This window comes from Anopheles cruzii, chromosome 2 (assembly GCF_943734635.1).
Source record: "Anopheles cruzii chromosome 2, idAnoCruzAS_RS32_06, whole genome shotgun sequence".
Taxonomy (NCBI): Eukaryota; Metazoa; Arthropoda; class Insecta; order Diptera; family Culicidae; genus Anopheles; species Anopheles cruzii.
This window is the reverse complement of record NC_069144.1, coordinates 53,816,678-53,834,547: the sequence shown is the minus strand read 5'-3', so window position 1 is coordinate 53,834,547 and position 17,870 is coordinate 53,816,678. Positions and strand designations below refer to the sequence as shown.

General features: G+C 48.5%; 6 protein-coding genes across 6 annotated transcripts; 3 read left to right on the top strand and 3 right to left on the bottom strand.

Moving 5' to 3' along the window:
* Positions 1-99: 99 nt before the first annotated feature.
* LOC128277759 (probable prefoldin subunit 4) lies at positions 100-671 on the top strand. Its single transcript, XM_053016272.1, has 2 exons — positions 100-229; positions 297-671. The coding sequence occupies exons 1-2, from the start codon at positions 185-187 to the stop codon at positions 666-668; spliced, it is 417 nt and encodes a 138-aa protein (XP_052872232.1). The 5' UTR covers positions 100-184; the 3' UTR covers positions 669-671.
* A 60-nt stretch (positions 672-731) lies between these two features.
* Positions 732-3,200, bottom strand: LOC128266973 (DNA repair and recombination protein RAD54B-like). The gene has a single exon (XM_053003762.1). The coding sequence runs from the start codon at positions 3,198-3,200 to the stop codon at positions 732-734; it is 2,469 nt and encodes an 822-aa protein (XP_052859722.1).
* A 293-nt stretch (positions 3,201-3,493) lies between these two features.
* LOC128277758 (eukaryotic translation initiation factor 3 subunit E) lies at positions 3,494-5,485 on the bottom strand. Its single transcript, XM_053016270.1, has 3 exons — positions 5,301-5,485; positions 4,800-5,069; positions 3,494-4,736 (listed from the first exon to the last, which is right to left on the bottom strand). The coding sequence occupies exons 1-3, from the start codon at positions 5,388-5,390 to the stop codon at positions 3,795-3,797; spliced, it is 1,302 nt and encodes a 433-aa protein (XP_052872230.1). The 5' UTR covers positions 5,391-5,485; the 3' UTR covers positions 3,494-3,794.
* A 675-nt stretch (positions 5,486-6,160) lies between these two features.
* On the top strand, positions 6,161-8,540 carry LOC128277755 (acetyl-coenzyme A transporter 1). The gene is made up of 3 exons (XM_053016264.1): positions 6,161-6,465; positions 6,570-7,757; positions 7,831-8,540. The coding sequence occupies exons 1-3, from the start codon at positions 6,241-6,243 to the stop codon at positions 8,014-8,016; spliced, it is 1,599 nt and encodes a 532-aa protein (XP_052872224.1). The 5' UTR covers positions 6,161-6,240; the 3' UTR covers positions 8,017-8,540.
* Positions 8,541-8,676: 136 nt separating this feature from the next.
* Positions 8,677-14,543, bottom strand: LOC128277753 (importin-4-like). Its single transcript, XM_053016262.1, has 6 exons — positions 14,336-14,543; positions 11,501-14,065; positions 11,186-11,409; positions 10,964-11,096; positions 10,678-10,855; positions 8,677-10,600 (listed from the first exon to the last, which is right to left on the bottom strand). The coding sequence occupies exons 1-6, from the start codon at positions 14,387-14,389 to the stop codon at positions 10,476-10,478; spliced, it is 3,279 nt and encodes a 1,092-aa protein (XP_052872222.1). The 5' UTR covers positions 14,390-14,543; the 3' UTR covers positions 8,677-10,475.
* A 476-nt stretch (positions 14,544-15,019) lies between these two features.
* Positions 15,020-17,523, top strand: LOC128266972 (probable ATP-dependent RNA helicase Dbp73D). Its single transcript, XM_053003761.1, has 5 exons — positions 15,020-15,042; positions 15,106-15,227; positions 15,321-16,870; positions 16,945-17,118; positions 17,197-17,523. Exons 1-5 carry the CDS (start codon positions 15,020-15,022, stop codon positions 17,521-17,523), a joined length of 2,196 nt encoding a protein of 731 aa, XP_052859721.1.
* Positions 17,524-17,870: the final 347 nt, after the last annotated feature.

The window sequence follows — 17,870 nt, the reverse complement described above, 5'->3', positions numbered from 1 at the left end:
AATCGGATGTAAATGTACACCAGATAACGGATTCCATGGATCGTTGCCGCATAGCTTTCCTTGTACCAAACACCGACATTTTGACAGTTGTGAATAAGTACCGTTCGCTCCGTGAAAAAACAAAAAAAAAGTTCGTGCAAACGTGAGTTTTGTTACCGTACCGGTGAAAAAATCGCATTTAGTAATGACTGCAAAGGCGGAAAGTAAAGCAAAGGGTACTTTTCAACCGGTAAGCAGTGTTTCCGCCCAATACCATGGACACCGGCGTTTATTGACACCCGTTGTGCCCATTTTAGGACTCAGATGTTCACATCACGTACGAAGACCAAATGAAGATCAATAAGTTTGCCAACTATAACGCCAAGGTAGACGATCTGAAGGAAGAACTGAAGATCAAACAGAATGAGCTAAAAAACCTGGAGGAAGCGGGCGATGAGGTCGATCTTCTGGACGACGATGTGCCGATAGCTTTCCTGATGGGAGAAGTGTTCATGTCTCACAACCAGTCGAAAACGCTCGAGCTGCTCGCGGAAGCCAAGGATAAGAAGAAAAAAGAGATCGACACCATCCAGAAGACGTCCCGCGATCTACAGGCACAAATGACCGAACTCAAGCAGTACTTGTACGGCCGGTTCGGCAACAATATCCATTTGGAAAACGATGAATAAAACTGGAGAAATCGAATCGAAGCAATGGATTTGCGGTAATTACCACATTGAGCACATGAGCCGTTATTTATTAGTACACACTATGTTTCGAAACAAAAACACTACTTTATCGGAGCATCGCGACAAGCCTAGCTGTTCCAAAACACTTTCCGACACGGGTGAACGGTGATGCTCCCAGCGCATCAGTTCTTGCATTTTTAGAGCATACTTTGTGCGACCTTTAGCTTGTCCACCGCTTCTGCCTACCAGGTACCAGGGGCTGCCCCCTCCGCCCGTTGGTTCCTGTAACAAACAGTCCAACTCATTCAACGGTTGGGGAGTTTCCGGTGTTTCGGGGGCCATTCCAATCCCTGCACAAGGGCACTCGAGTAAGCTGTGCGTCAGGCAACCGTCTACATGACGAGGGTCGACGAATGTGAATAGATCTTTCAGCTCTTCGTCCGAAAATTGCAGATTGTTCAAATTGCGCTTCTGATCGACCACCGTTCCACTGAGGGAGGTTTTCGAAATCTGTCGTTGAAATATTCGTTCCTCGATCGAGAAAGCTGTCAGCAGGCGATAGATGAAGACGGGTCGGCGTTGACCGTCGCGCCACACACGCGACATAGCCTGCAGATCGTTGGCCGGGTTCCAATCGTTATCGTACAGCACCAACCGTGAGGCACCAATCAGATTCAGTCCGGCCCCGCCAGCCTTGGCACTCAGCAGCAGGATGTAAGTGTCTGACGACGCGCTGTTGAACGCAGTCACGATCTTACTTCGATCGGGCCCTGCCGTTCCCCCGTCCAACCGGCAGTGCTTGTAGTTGTAGTGCTGGCACAGATCGGCGATCATATCGAGCGTTTTGTTGTAGTACGAAACGATAACAATCTTTTCCTGCTTCTCTAGTAAGTCTTTTAGCAGTGATTCGACGATGGCTAGTTTTGCCGAGTCGCCTGCGCGCATTGCTTGCCAGCTGGGCAGTAGTTCGATGAGTTGCTGCTGGAACGATTCCTGGCCACTGTTCCCCGTAAGCCAAACGAGTGAAGGATGGTTGCAGATCTTCTTCAAAATCGTAATCAACTGCAGCGGAGAGATCGTGGGAGATCCTTTACTTTGCTCGTAGAGCGTCAAAGCGGTGCGGATGACCTCTGTCTGCCACTCGGAGGGATAACAAAAAACCACCAGCTCATGCTTCTCTGGCAGGTAGCGATTGATCACTTCCTGTGTTCGGCGCAATACAAACCGACCGGTAATGGCATTCAGTTCGTTCAAACGCTCAATGCCGAGCTCTATCGACTGCAACAGTACACCGGGACGCTGAGAAATGACGATCGGTGTTTCGTACCGGGCCTTAAAATCCTGGTACGGCCCTAGAACGCCCGGGTTCACGAAGTTGATCAGCGAATAAAACTCCTGTAGATCATTCTGAATTGGTGTACCGGTGATTATGACTCGCCGAAGGCACTCAATCCTACTGAGCACGCCAAACACTTTAACGTCACTGTTCTTTAGCCGATGTCCTTCGTCACAGAAGATCAGATCGAACTTGACCGACTCCAGTTCGTCGATCTGCTTCGCCAGCATCTCGTAAGAGATGATCAGTATCGGAATGTGTGGAGATTGAGCGTACAGCTTGAGTTTTTTGTGCGGTCCGACGATGAAGGTAAACACGCGCTCATTCCGTAGCCACTTGGTGATTTCCTGATCCCAATTGTCCACCAGGCTACTGGGTGTTACGATCAGTACTCGACGTGCTAAAGGCTTCCCGTACGGACCGGTTTTGAGCAGCGTATACATCAAGGCAATGCATTGCAACGTTTTCCCCAGGCCCATTTCATCTGCGAGAATGGCACCAAACCCGGGCGGTTCCATCATTCGCATGCCAGTTACGCATTCATACAGAAAGGCTACCCCGTCTCGCTGATGGGGGCGCAAGTGTTTCGTAAGGCTCGTAGGAACTTGAACCTCAGCCAACTCGTTGCTAGAATTACGCTGAAATTGTCGCTCAAATGGTAGTTTTTTCATGATCAGCGGTTCCACGGGCTGGTCTTCGCAGGCATCGTTCGCTGACCGACTCACGATCGGTTTAAATTTGCGGTGTGCACAATCAACGTTGAGTGGTTCATTCAGAGCTGTTTTGTTTTCCGTTGCAACATTTGCTGACGAGGTTACACATGGTTCCGCCTTACTTTCCAAGCGTTCCAATATTTCGACCTCTTTCGATCCGACGACCATCTGAATTCCTTCCTGAACTTCATCCAGCTTAAGGCCGCTCGCGTTACTAATCACTTTTCCTGCATCGTCCCGCAGTATTGCACTGCGGCCAGATACTTCCAGCAATCCATCGCCTTCCCAGATTTTGTGCTTTCTCGTGCTAATCTTTCCCCAAACAACTTTGAAGATCGTTGTGGCCGGACGTTCGAGATGTTGTTTCTCTTCCGTGACTGGTGGAGCAGTATAGACTTTCTTTTTGTTGTTACGGTCATCGGCGGATTCAGCTTCGGTGCGTCCCAGTGACCGTTTCATCGACGGTGCGAAACTCCGCCGCATGATTTTCCACTATTTCACACCGCTTACAATAAAAATAACAGCACCAGTTGGAAACACAATTGACGAGATCTGTTGTGTTCGCGCCAAAAGTGACACTTTCGTAAGCTGTTCAAAAATGTCATCTGACAACTGGTTTAAATGAAAAAATCCTAGTGAGCCATGCTAAATCAAAATGAGCCAATTTTTTATATGACTTTGTGGCAATAACGATAAGAACATTTATCAAGAGTTGTAAAACCTCGATTTAGTTTAGTTTAGTAATTTTCTCTTCAAGTTAAAGATAGTCCATCATATTCTGCGTCCCTCTAGCGTATAGCGTATTTTATTCCAAATAGGTCGCTTACATCTAGTCATCTTTTCAGATTATCGCCTAACCAGAGGTTCTATCCTGTCTAGCGCAGTTTTCTGTGTCAGCAAAACAGTCAGGGTTTCGTTTCGCTTCACCTCTCGCCTTTCCTTTTCGATTCGCTTCACTCGGGGCTTCTGTTGATTCTCGTTAATGCTGGAATTATGGGTCGTTTCCTTCCGCGCGGCTCTTTAGATTCCGACGTTCGGACGGGAAGGAAACGAATTTCAGTAAAATTCGATTGACCGCTAGTAATACTTCCAGTGGCCTTCGCCGGATTCCTGAGTTTTAGCTTTGTGCTTTCGTTCCACCAACAGGGTCAACGCTTCCGAACGTACAGAGAGTGAGTCAATCTTTTCCACCAGCTGCTGGTACGGCGACAGTGGCTGCGTTCCCATGACGACGTGCCCCAGCTTCGAGTCGATCTTCGCGTCCAGCCGAGCGTTGCGAATCAAATTCACGATCCAGCACTCGGCTTCGTCGGGCTTCATGTTCAGCTTGTCCGCCAGCATACCGATCGTGATACACTGATGAATGCGGCAGAAAGTTTCGAAGATCATCAATCGTGCGTTTTCGATAAACTCATCCAAACACCCGATGATGAAGAAATCGTTAATGATCACCGTCTGGCACTCGTGCAGCTTCTTGCGGGCACCCTCAAAGTCAAAGTTGACGTACAGATGCTCCAGAAACTCGGTAATCGGATCGCGGTACGTGTACGATTCCTGCTGAATCACCTTTATGAGGTCCTTCAACGTATTGCGGCGCCCTCGGTTGATGATGACAGCCGTCGCCAAGTAGCGAAGGATATGCGGACACATCGTCTGGATGGCGTTCAGGTACTGCGGCTTGTACAAGAACATGTCGATGATTAGATCGCGTCCCTTCGCGTGATTGAAGAACACCAGCACGCTCCAGTGTATCAGCCACGTACGCTGCTGCAACACCTGGATCGGCGAGAAGTTGTAGTTCTCAATAAAGTCTCGCAGACGCGTCAGATCCTCGAGTGCCGTCGGCCAGTTTAGCGTGAGAATTTCCACCGCCAGCTTTCCCCACAGCACGCTCAGGTAGTTCTTATCATTCGGTTCCATCACCAGCAAACAGATGTACAGATACGACAAGGAATCATTGTAGTTGCCGCACTCGTACAGATACTTGGCCAGCTTCTGGGCACTCTGGATAATGTCATACTATAGAGAAAAACATAGCAACAAGATTATTTAAGCCACCATCAGCGCTGTTCCGAAACTTACATCCAGCTGCTGCTGCAACGAATGAATGATAGATTTCGAATCCTTCAGCGTGTCCGGATTCTTCAGCTCTTCCATGCACTTCATTAGCGGTGCCACCTCAGCCTGCAGTTCCTTCAGCGTTACCAGCACATTACCTCGGCGCTGATTTAACTCCTCCGGCAGCGTTTTCTCCAGGGTCAACCGATCGCGGATGTCCATGGTGTAGTCGACCATGTTCGTCTTGCTCACCGTTTCTAGGATGAACTTTAGGAGGGACGACTGGTCGTACACCTACCGAAACGACGCCAAAAGTGAGGTTATATTGTTTACGAAACGCCCTACTATCACGGCAACTATCACCAGTGCTCCTCCGCGAGAAACAATGGACAGGAATGAGATTTAGAGACCCATTTTACACTATTTCTCTCGAACAGCGTTGGTAGAAAACACAAACCAGGACTAGCGGCTTCCACCAAGTTCTTGCACCATTTCCCATGGAAAAGGACCGTCGAAGGAACTTACGTTTTTCTGGAGCAAAAATTCCAGTAAAGGAAACGTCAGATGACGGTCCAAATACTGGCAATTCTTCGCCGTGAGGTCAAACTTTGCCATTGCTGCTAGGTTTGATGTGAATTTATTCACGAAATCGTAGAAAATTTCAATAGAAACCTCTCCACTAATACGACATGTGGACAATTCGCACAATACGGCCGCGACTCGAAAGAAAAAGATGACGTTTCGGCTTCGGCATCAGTCAACCAAGCAGAAGAAGCGAAACGAAGAAGCGCAGTGACATTGCGAACCGGGCTGCCAGAATAAACTTTTATTAATTAAAAAAATCTGTTAAACGTAAAATGCTGTTATTGTGTACTTGGATTTCTTAAATACCTTTTGTAACTAATTGTCTAAAGAGAATGTGAAAAAGATGCGATGGCTATTTGCACAAATTGATTCGAGTATCCAAAAAGGTAAAGTTCGTTCCTAGAGATGCCCACATTTTTTCCACCCAAAATATGTCATGGAACAATGACATCTGTCAACTACTTCAAAAGCTGACAACAAACAAAACAAGCACTTATCCACGTAAAACATTCGTTTTACAACATTCGGCACCGTTGTGTGTGGAGAAATGTAATCGCCAAAATGCTAATCAATTACCCCTCCTAGTCACTGTGTATTGATCTCAACTGCTCCCGGGCAAGTAAATTGACCCGATCGTCGGATTTGCATTCGGAACTAGTTCACGCCGGTCACTCCGATTGCTCTTCCCATCGGTTCCCGTTCCCCTCGGTCTCTAGCAATTTCGCTTCACCTTTGCAGTGACGTGTACTACTCTACTTGGCGGCAGGTAGAAAGACATCACTTTTTTGCCATATCAACACGTTGCCCTTCGTTCATGTAGTGGCTGGTGGAGCTTGTAGCATTAAGTGACCACGAAAATTTCCCCGTTTCGGACCTAGCAATGAGCAACCGGCGGAAGAAGGCCAACAGTGAACGGAGGAGTGATCATGAAGCCCTGCTACCGGTAGCAGACGATGAGGAGCACCACGAGAAGAGCGATCTCAGGGGTGACTGGGGTAACATAGCGATTCTGTTCTTTCTTTATCTTCTGCAAGGCATTCCAATCGGTTTGTCCTCGGCCATACCGATGCTACTACAAAACCGCGGAGCTAGTTACAGTCAACAGGTACGGAAAGAAGCCCCTGAAACGAGTGTTCTTATCTACAAGAGACAGACCACGCGACTCATGGTGGAGATAGTTTCTGACTGAGTTGTTTGCTTTCCTTTCAGGCTGAGTTCAGTTTTGCCCACTGGCCTTTCAGCCTTAAACTGCTGTGGGCGCCGATCGTCGATTCGCTGTTCTGGAAGCGTTTCGGGAGACGAAAATCGTGGCTCATCCCAACGCAGTACCTAATCGGGCTGTTCATGTTGATCCTCTCGCTCCACGTCGATCGATGGTTGGGGGCGGAACCGGGTGCCAATGGGCACGCTGGCGACCACACGCTTAACATTCCTCTGCTGACGGGCATCTTTTTCATGCTAAACTTTTTGGCCGCCACCCAGGACATCGCCGTCGATGGATGGGCTTTGACGATGCTTAAGCGCTGCAACGTGGCTCATGCGTCTACCTGCAACAGTGTTGGCCAAACTGCCGGCTACTTCCTGGGGTACGTCGCTTTCATGGCGCTCGAGTCGGCCGAATTCTGCAACAGCTATCTACGCCCGGTCCCATCCGATGAAGGGCTCGTCAATCTATCCGGCTATCTGTGGTTCTGGGGGCTGGTGTTCCTAGTCACCACGACACTGGTGGCACTGTTTAAGCGTGAAGCTAACCCCACTGCCGAGCGAGGCCACGAGGAACATCTGGAGCTCGACATCAAACAAACCTATCGTCTGCTGGTAGACATTATGCGAATGAAACCGATTCTGCTTCTCGTGGCCATCTTGTTGACGGCAAAAGCAGGTTTTGCGGCCTGCGATGCGGTAACATCGCTCAAGCTGATTGATGCAGGCGTTCCCAAGGATAAGCTCGCACTGCTCGTAGTGCCGCTGGTGCCGCTGCAGATCATTCTGCCGCTGGCGATCAGCAAATACACGACCGGTGGGCGCCCAATGGAGGTGTACCTAAAGGCGATTCCGTACCGGATAGGATTGACGATAGCCGCGGCTGGTATAGTTTGGATTACGCCGGCGATAGTGCGTAATCACCACGTGCCGTACTACTACTACCTGTTGCTGCTTACCAATTACGGTCTCTACCAGATTGCTCTCTACAGTATGTTTGTCGCGGTGATGGCGTTCTTTGCGCGTATCAGCGACCCAGCGGTCGGTGGCACGTACATGACACTGCTAAATACACTGAGCAATCTCGGGGGCAACTGGCCATCTACGGTCGTACTATGGTTGGTCGATCGTCTGACGTGGAAACAGTGCTCTAATGCTCCGAGCAATGATTGTTCCGATAGTGCGCTGAAAGATGTGAGAATCAGAACGATAGCGTTGACCTCCATCGTCGTCCAACTCTAATATTCTCTCTTTCGATCTATTTCAGGTGTGCACTGAAGCGGGCGGACAGTGTGGCATCACCATCGATGGGTATTACATCGAAATTGTAATATGTCTTCTGTACGGTATCGCTTGGTACCGGTGGGGCAGCCGAAAAATTCGTCACCTTCAGGAGATGCCGCTCAAAGCGTGGCGCGTAGCGCGCAAAGCACCACGAGTGCACGACAGCTAGCAATTATTGCAACTAATTTGACAATTCCATTCGCCTTAATTGCCGCGAGCACTTTAGAGGAATATTTGGCAGACGCAACATACGTTTGGGAGACAACGATAAAAACTGAGGCTGCTAAAAGCGAAACACACGGTACAGGAGTACAGTGTATCATGCGAGTTTCATTAATAAGCGTAAAGTTGTACTTTTATAACCGAAAGCACATGGATCGTGAAACGTAGAGTGTGACTGGCTTGCGGCCAGTTCATAGATTCCATCATTCCCACCACCGTTGATCGTAGATTGCGCGTGTATAGTCTTCATAGCGTTGTCCTTCTACTTCAAACCGTAGCACAAATCATTTTTTTAACTACCACTAAGAGCCAGGTACTAGTAGAATAGTAGAGCGGAGTATTTCTGCTTTGAGAGTCGTTTTTTCCAGCCACACAGACCCGCAGCGGGTTCGGGTTATTTATCGTGGCTTCATGGGCCGGTACAGAGCTCCTGTAACATTCGTGTTTGAATGTAATAAAGTAAGCATAGTTCTGTACAAATATTATTCATTTTTGATTTCTTTTCATATTTTTTTTAATAATAGAAAGAACTAATGGTTTAATGGTTACGAATATGAATTTTTTGCAGCTTCAAAAAAATAGCATTACGAGAGACATTCGCTTACTTTACCAACGAGAATTTATTAAACATTTGTGTTTGACGAAAGAACTTATTGCATTAAACGGCATTGCCCGCTGTAGTGTACATCGAACACCTTCGATATGTATTGTCATCGTGAAAGTAGCAAATAAAGCACATAAAATTCCACATACACTATCACGTTCACTTTGCGCCGGTGAACAGTCGTAAGTGGTTGTAAACAATATTAGTAGTTAATATAGTAAAATGTTAAACACTCATCAGTGTACCCAGCGGCGGCATATAACGGTCGCATTGTGTGGTTGCGTCGGCAACTCGTGGTTGAAATCTATTCCACCGCCAAGCCAACGATAATTACAGACTTTCTTTGAGCATGGTATCCTTTGCGTTGACTAGGTCGATGGGTGATTACGCTGCCGGCGGATGTATTGTGGCATTATAAATTCGCCGATTTGTTTGCGCTTACAGTATGGAAAGTAATCGCAACTAGGAGGGCTTTGCTTCTACATTTTCTACGCATCTTTTACGATCTGTACTTTTTAATCCACTATGAAAGCGACGGATCACGTATATGTATAAATGCGACTCTGTGAAATGTTCGAATTCATGTTTTCCGCCTTTCTCGATCGTCAACGGGGAAGGGTCGAAACATATTTTATTTTTTGGAAACAAAATAAACGTAAAATTTTCAAATAAAAATAAGGTTGTGTTTTATAATAAAATTTTAATATAAATTCCAATCATAAGATCTTCCTTTAAGAAGACATACGAATCGTACATGTACATGTGCACACGCGGATAATAGGAATAAATTATAACGCTAATGATGTGCAAGGAACGAAAAAAATCTTATACCTTCCAGGCCCAGTCAAATGCAACGTGCGCGGACCCTTGCAGAATCCTGTGTTTGCCGCCCACAGAATGTAGCAGAACAAAACATTTGGGCCAAAGCTGTTTGCAACAGGAAGCTCCCCTATTGTTCAAAACGCATCGTTGATATTGTTTTCCTTTTTGGCACTATAACTAACTAATTCATACGATACACAGTGAACAGTGAAAGGCATGGCCTTGTGGCTATCCTGCAGGAACCATACGACATCCAGTTTTGTTGAACTAAACTGAAAGCGAATAACAAAAGTCGATCGCGAAAGGACAATGTGGCTGATTAGTTGATAAGTGTAGCACTGTGAAACGGCGAGAGTGTTGTGTGTACTTATAGCAACTGTAAAATAGTACATCCAACAACTGGGTTGTTGGGCACCGGACCGGAGCATTCATCTACTTGTAGAGAGTGTGACGGACTTCTTTGCGGCGGTATCAATCATTTTTTTAATTTCGGTTATCATAACATATCGAAAGAGTTGTAGAGTATAACACGTTGTAACTGGTATTTGTGACCGGTGAGCACGAGGGTGGATCGGTTTCTGTGATGACATTATGACGATAACAATAAACGTGAACAACACTTTGTCTACTGATCGCTACCGTCCGCGGCGGGTAAAACCAATTTGGTGGTGGTGCTTCACGGAACATTGACGGTTCACGGTTCAATCATGAACCGGTTGCCAAACATTAACTTTCTCTGCTAGCTACCCATCTTTTCCGCATTTGCTATCTTTCCTCTGCTGCTACTTTACACGCTCAGCTATGCTGAGCTTGTTCGTCGAATTCCCTTCGTTGGTTTCGTTTCCCTTCGCAAAGGTTCCGCGTCTATTCCTTTCCTTGCTTCACTTAGCGCTGTCCCGTTTCATGCATGTATTATACAGCAGATATGGATTGATGTACGATACAAACAATTTGCGCACGAAATGGGCCTTCGCTAATTTCTACTGCAGCATCAACGTTTGCACGAAGCCTGCAATCTCGGCGTCGCTACGTACCACCTCGCTAAACTTGTCCGGGAAATCTTTGCTAATCTGCTTCACCAGATTAAGTACCAGTTCGCGACTTTCTGTGGTCGAATGAAACGAAACAAACAGATATTTATTCAGGCACCTGACCGTCGGAAGATCGGCGCTGTCTTCTTACCCTCGTTGTGGTGTTCCTTCTTGTACAACACCTGCAGCCCGACGATTAGGACGCGACTCAACAGCGGTATCAGGTTCTCGTCACCCTGACGGTAGAGCAAATCTAGCGACCGGAAAACGGCCAGATTTTCAGTAAAATCTTCTCGCAATGGCAGGTACTGCACAAACACCGGGAGGACCTAAAACAGAACATTCGGGCGTATGAAAAGAGGCCGATTGATCCGCTACGGGCATGGCAAAATATTTTCTCTTTTCAGAAAACCCTTCATCGTTTGTTGTTGACGTACATTTTTCAGCGGAACCAAAGTGCAATTGGTTGTGATGATTCGTGCAAGCGCTCCGCATAGATTGTCCAGGGTGCCGGCATGTTGTTCTTTCGAAACGAGCTGGGACAGAGCGGCCATAATTTGAGGGTAATGACTGTAGAGTAACAGAAACGAACAAACATTTGATGAAACCAGCGACTTGTAAGCTCTTTTGAGTAAAAACACAAGGAAGCTAATACTGACCCAAAGGTGCACTCATTGCCATGCAGAACCATCTCACCCAGCCCGTACACTGTGTTACTCCGCACGTCATTGTTGCGATCCTGAACGCAGGACAAGAAGATCGGTAGCAGAGCATCGAACCAGTTGCGCGTGTACTCCTTGAGACCCTGGAAGCACTCGGCCAACACACCGATGGCAAAGGCACGCTGTGAGTCAGATGTTTCGTCTTTTTGTTTTGATTTTTCCTGCAACCACGGAACGGAAACATTCGAAACTACCATAAATCCGGAAGCTTCCGGCCAAACGGCACCATCTGTTTGTTGCTACCAAACTTACAATTTTCTGCATAAAGTATGGCCACACGCGACCGAAGTACACGGCAAACTCTTCCGGTGGCAGAGCGCGACCAAACTTGGGCAGAATATCACCGGCCGACTCCAGGATCGCTTCGTCGTACTCGCTCTCTTCCTGCTCCTCGTCGACGGGTTCGTCGAACTGGCACGCGACCTTGCCGTTCAGTACGTCGACGATGCAGTTAAAGACGGCATCTTTCTGGCCATCGGCCGTAAAGGTAGCCGCTCCGACCTCCTCCAGGATATCGTTGAAGGCATCCAATGCCGACATCACCACCGTGCGCTCCTCATCCGTGCGGATGATTTCGCTTAGTTTCGGAACCAGAATCAGGATAGTCTGATTAACGCCCTCAGTGTTGCCGAGCTGGTGTAGCGCAATCACGAACTGCTTCACGGCATCGATCGACGCCTTCCGGATGTCCTCGTTCGGGTAATTGATCAGCTTGTAGATCTCCTCGAACGCCGTCTGGATGAATGGGGCAAAGGCGGGTCCCGTATGTTCGGCGAACTCCATCAGCGCCAGAATCGCTTCCTCCTTTTCGTCCATGTACGCATTTTCGATGCTGTACCCGGCAATGTCGTCATCCTCCTCCTCATCGCCGCCTTCGGTCGAATTTTCGATGTCGTACTCCTGATCATCGTCATCATCCCCGTTCGCACCGGATCCCCCATTTGGCAGAAGCAGATCGTCGCCTCCGTCCTTGAACGTAGGCACGATGCCTTCCGTGCTGCGAACACTCTCCAGCATCGCTTCGACGATCTTCGTCAGCGACCCCGCCATATCTTCCTTCACCGACGATGCCATCGAGGCGAACAGATTGTAGCAACTGCGCCGCAGATCCGGATCATTGCATCCGTCCAGCATCGTCAGGCCCAGATTAAGCGTATCGACGGCCAGAGGCAAAAAGTTATCCTTTCCGATGGTGCGGACGAGTGCCGCAAACGTATCGATCGCTTGCGGGCGTAGCGTGCAAATGTCCTCCTCGTCCGATCGCACTAGATACAGCTTGAGACAGTCGATAAGCCGCGGAAAGTACGGTAGCATGTTTTCTTTGGCCGCGTTCGCCGTGGCAGCGATCGCCGTCAGCGACAGCTCCCGAAGATGGACGGTGTTGCGCGTGTCGAGCGACTCAAACAGCCGTTCCATCAGCACCGGCAGGTGAGGTATCAGCTGTTCCTCGAGATTCTCGCAGAACGTTTCGAGCGCGTAAAACACGCGATCGATGTGCTGTGGCTCCTTCCCACCGGAACGTATCTGAAGGCACAGTTGCTGCAGAAACTCGAACAGAATCGGCAGTATCTCTTCGGCGTGCTGCGAAATCTCCGGCTGCAGGTGCTCGGAGAACTGCCCGAGCGCAAACAAGGCCGCGTTGCGAATCATCACGTTCGGATCGGTAATGCCGTTCTTGATCACGTCGAGCAAAACACGCAAATATTTGCTGCAGATGTGCTCCGAACAGCCTTCGGCAATGACCGCAATCGAAAGATAGGCGGCCTTCTTTGCGAGCGGATCCGCGCCACTCAGTGCTGGATCAAGCAAGGCCATCAGTGGCGGAATCAGCTGCTTCGGCGGAATGTGCAACGCCAGCACGTCCAACGATTGCGTCGCACAAGTGCTAGGCGTCGACACCTCGTTGCTACCAAAATACTCCTCATCTTCATCTTCCACATCCGGTGCCACACTCATCAAGCGGAACAGGGCCACCACGATCGGTTCCACCAGTTTCTGCTTGATGATCATCTTTTTCTTCAACCGCACCAGCCAACCGACGTACGTGATCGTTTTCACGCGCACCGAATCTTCGAGCTGTGTGTTAGCAGACAGCTGCAAGCAAAAGTCGATCAACAGCTTCAGGTGCGTGGTCAGCGTGCGGGGCGATTCGTCCGCCAAGTTCTCCAGTAGATCGAACGCTTCGATAAACTGGAACGAATCGTGCTCAGCGAACGCGGCCAGTGCTCGCACCACGTACGGTATCGATTCCTCGTACGTGCGCTCCACCTCCTCGCGACCCGCAATGTACAGCACGAGGTGCGACATGCCGAGCAGTACGTTGTACATGACCGGGGTGGCCATGTTACCGCTCGCTTCCATCGCAACCAGGGCCGAGGAGAACAGCCGACACACGGTGTCGATGTGCGGTACGAACTGATCCGGTGCTACGTCGGTGAGCGTGGCAAACACGGACGAGGCCAGCTCGCTCATCTTCGGATCGCTCGAACTCGTGCCGACGAAGATGAACTCCAACACCTCCGCCATCCAGCCGTCATCTTTGTCGGCCTCGTGTTTCACCAGCACACCCACGAAACAGGTAATGGCATTACGGACCGACTTTTCCGACTCGTTCACGATGGCCTCCATCATGCCCTTCTTGATTAGGGCTTGCGTTTCAGTGGGGACCTCTCGCCACGCACGCAGCTTCCCCAAATGCTTCTTGAGCAGCATCGCGGCATACTGCCGTACCTGTGGATCCTTGTTAGTGACGCAGATTTCGCAAAGCTGCGGAATCGTTTCCGGCTTTTTGAAAGCTTCTTTCAAATCCGCGGAAGCCTGGTGTTGCCGGATTCATGTGGGAAAAAAAATCCAAAGAGAGAGCAAGTAGTCGGTATAGTTAAAAACTGAAAGTAGTTCCTTCGCAACGGATATTGGATAAGGGAAAAACCAGTAGAGTTGGCTTCGTGTGCACTGGATCGATCCGGAAGTTTTCGCTTGTGCACAGGAAATTGAATCAACCAGCTTCTCTGGAAGCCGTTTCCGTCTGGTGCAACGCGCGGTGCGTGAATCATACACAACCATCGAATCGGGTACACTGTTACTCACCTGCTGGATGAGATCATTGTCCGCCACTAGGAGATTTCTTATTATTTGTTCCATCGCGCTTTTCTCTTGATTCCAAATTTTTACGATTTCCTCTGGCCTCGAAACCGTGTTTTGGAAACTGGAGTAAGGGGTTTGCTAGCGCTTCTCTATTCTATCGATACAGCGTAGCGGCTACACTAGAGGTGTTTTGCTATCTGCCTCAACGGAATCCGTGCTCCGTGAGTCCCGTTGCCGTGGCCGTGGTTTTAAACGAAACTTAGATCACGACCAGTCCGCTACCGACTAGGTATTCGATTCTGCACACTTTCTTCTCCTGCACCAGAAAGACCAGCCCGAGCGAACTTTTTTGACGTTCCACAGTCCTAACCTCACTTTCAGGGCGCCCAGAGCTGTCAACCCGCGAAAAGTGGTGAATTACTGCGTTTCCAACTAGTGCAATTTATAGAAAAACATAAAACAAGTTCCTCGTTCAACACAGTAATCTCCAAAACTATTGACCTACGAAAATAAATACGTGTATTACCTTTTTGCACAAAACAAGATAACCAGCAGCAGCCACTGGAAAACAGTTTTTAAAACTCTCTTCCGTCATCTACACCAATTACACCACTTGCACCAAACAGTAAACAAACGCACGTGTCTGTCAAAACGCCGCAAAGCAGCTTCAACGTGCTCGCGCGTGCGATGGAACTGTTCACAGTGAAGCGGTAATTTACGGAAAGAATCTCCTCTATTATTGAATTTTATCGATATTCACTACTGTGCTTTAGGTATGACGAAACGAAGCTGAACGCGGAGGACGAAAAACTTCAAGAGGAACTAATCCTGCAGCAGCTGCAGGCACGCAAGGAAAAAAAGGCCAAACGAAGAGCGTCAAAGGTACAGTCTGTGGTGTGTGAGGATGCTGCACCAGAAGCAACGACTGCTGGAGCATCTGTTACGAACGAAGCATCGATTTTTGAACCGGCCAACGCTAATGTTACACCACATTCATCCGAAGAAAATGAAGATGTTGACCATCTTCCTGTCGAGGGAGCTGAAAACGAACGAGATATCGCTAAAGACAAAGATCCTGTGGAAGGTCAAACCGAACCAGAGCAGCAAGCGGAAGGAAACAAGGTCTCGCAACTGGAGGACTTTATCGTGCTGGGCGGTGATAAGTTGCACCGCCTAAAGAAAACCGACGAAGTGCTGCCACCGTGGCTTTCGCATCCAACCGTCATTGACAGTGATTTGTCGGGGAAAGGTCCTTCCATAAAAAAGGCGACCTACCTGGATGAAGCATTGCGTAGCAATCTGAAAACGATGGGCTACGAGCGACTGTTTCCAGTGCAGGAGAAAGTGATTCCCTGGATTCTGGGAGCGCACGCAAAACCGGCGCCTTTCTGGCCGAGAGATGTTTGCATTTCCTCACCTACCGGCAGTGGCAAAACGCTAGCCTTTGCTGTTCCGATTGTACAGCTATTGCTGCGACGCGTGTCTCCAGCCGTTCGTGCGCTCATTATCCTTCCTGTGCAGGAGCTGGCCGAGCAGGTGTACGGCGTGTTCGCAAAATTGTGCCACGGCACAAAGATCACGCCGATAGTGCTCTCGCGAAAGCAATCCTTCCAGCAAGAACAGGCCAAACTGGTCTACTCATTGCATGGACAGTTTGTTCAGAAGACGGACATTGTCGTAACGACGGCCGGGCGGTTGGTGGAACACTTGCACTCGACCGCCGGCTTTACTCTGCGTCATTTGCGCTTCCTGGTCATTGATGAAGCGGATCGGGTGATGAATCAGATCCAGAACGATTGGCTGTATCATCTGAACAAACACGTAAAGCAAGAATCGGACGACTATTTGTTGGGCCGCACCGTTGGACAGCTCTCGCAGACGGAACTTTTCGATCGCCCTCGGCAACCACACAAGTTGCTCTTTTCGGCTACCCTTAGCCGTGATCCGGAAAAGCTGCAAACCTTCAAGCTTTTTCACCCGAAACTATTTACCGCGGTACGCGATTCAGTCGAACAGACCACAACTTCCGCGGGCAGCAGTGAGAAATTCGGGGCGCAGAACGCACTCCTACGACGCGGCAAATTTATTGGACAGTACACCACACCGGCGGAGTTGCGCGAATTGGTTTGCTATACACAGTTCCGCATTAAACCGCTTACGCTGTTTGCCCTCATCCGCCAGGCGGGTTACCGGAAGTTCTTAGTCTTCACTAACAACATTGACGCTTCGCACCGGTTATCGTTCGTATTGCAGCGACTATTCGGCTCCGATATGGTGATCGAAGAGTGGTCTTCTTCGTTGAGCCCAACCGCGAGACGGTCCGTTTTGCATCGGTTTAGTCTGGGAAAGGTGAATGGTATCATTTGCACGGATGCGCTCGCTCGCGGTTTCGACATTGACGATATTGAAATCGTCGTGTCGTACGACATGCCGCGACACATTAGCACGTACATCCATCGGATCGGACGTACAGCGCGTGCTGGTAACCGTGGTACCTCGATCACACTACTGATCGATGAAGAGAAAAAGAAATTCAAAGTAAGTCGTCCGAGCGTGACTGTGCAGAGGATTGTTTCGAACGAAAAGGGTTTCTCTCATTTTCATCGTTGCAGACCATGCTGACGGATGCTGGCAAGGAAGAGCTTGAAACAATCGAGATTCAGTCCTCGATCGAAGAGGAATACGCCGGGAAGTACTCGGTAGCACTAAACGATCTTCGGGATGCATTGGAGCTCGAGAAGCAGATCATCGCCAAAATACGCAACGGATTGACCATCGCTAGTCTGGTTAGCTGAACGACTACACGTTACATGTCGATGTAGGGAGTCGCAATGCCTCTTTAACCACCCTTTCTTTCTCCGTAGACACATGTAAATTTGCTGAGCAAATTAAAAGATCGAGTCCACATCGATTCGTCGAGCCATTCGTCTGAGGTTATCAAAGCGTTGAAACACTTGCCGAAAAGCTGGACCAACGAGGCCATTGAAATCCGTGCCGAGCAGAAAAAGAATCGCAAACGAAAGCACGAGACGACCGAGAATGCGGCTGCAGATACCTTGGAAACGGTGAACGTACAGGAACAAGGAGAAACTAATGAAAGCGAACCAACGAAAGCTAAACGTACGATTAAAAAAGAACGTTGGAGAAACACATTAGGTAAAATGAAGCAGAAAAGTACGACTTCAGAATAAGTATAAATGTCGTACTGCAAATGTCGCTTGAGCAAAAATAAATAAGTAACGTCATTATTTTCATTTTTGTACTTGAGTGCTTGAGTTGATGAGAGCACAATTATATTTACAGTAATACATTTTCAGTTCATTTCGTTCCAACTTAAAGCCTTCAACGGAAGCAAGGAATTGTGCTTCATTTCAAATCTTCGGATCGAATTTAGACTCCAAAACCGCATGATTGCTCGTCGAATCAGGGGTAAAAATTTGCTCTTCGCCTCTGAATATTGCAACGATATTTGAGTCCAATGTTCAAGAATGTCCGATTAGATTAGTAAAAAAAAACCAACATTTCAAATTTACGCCGA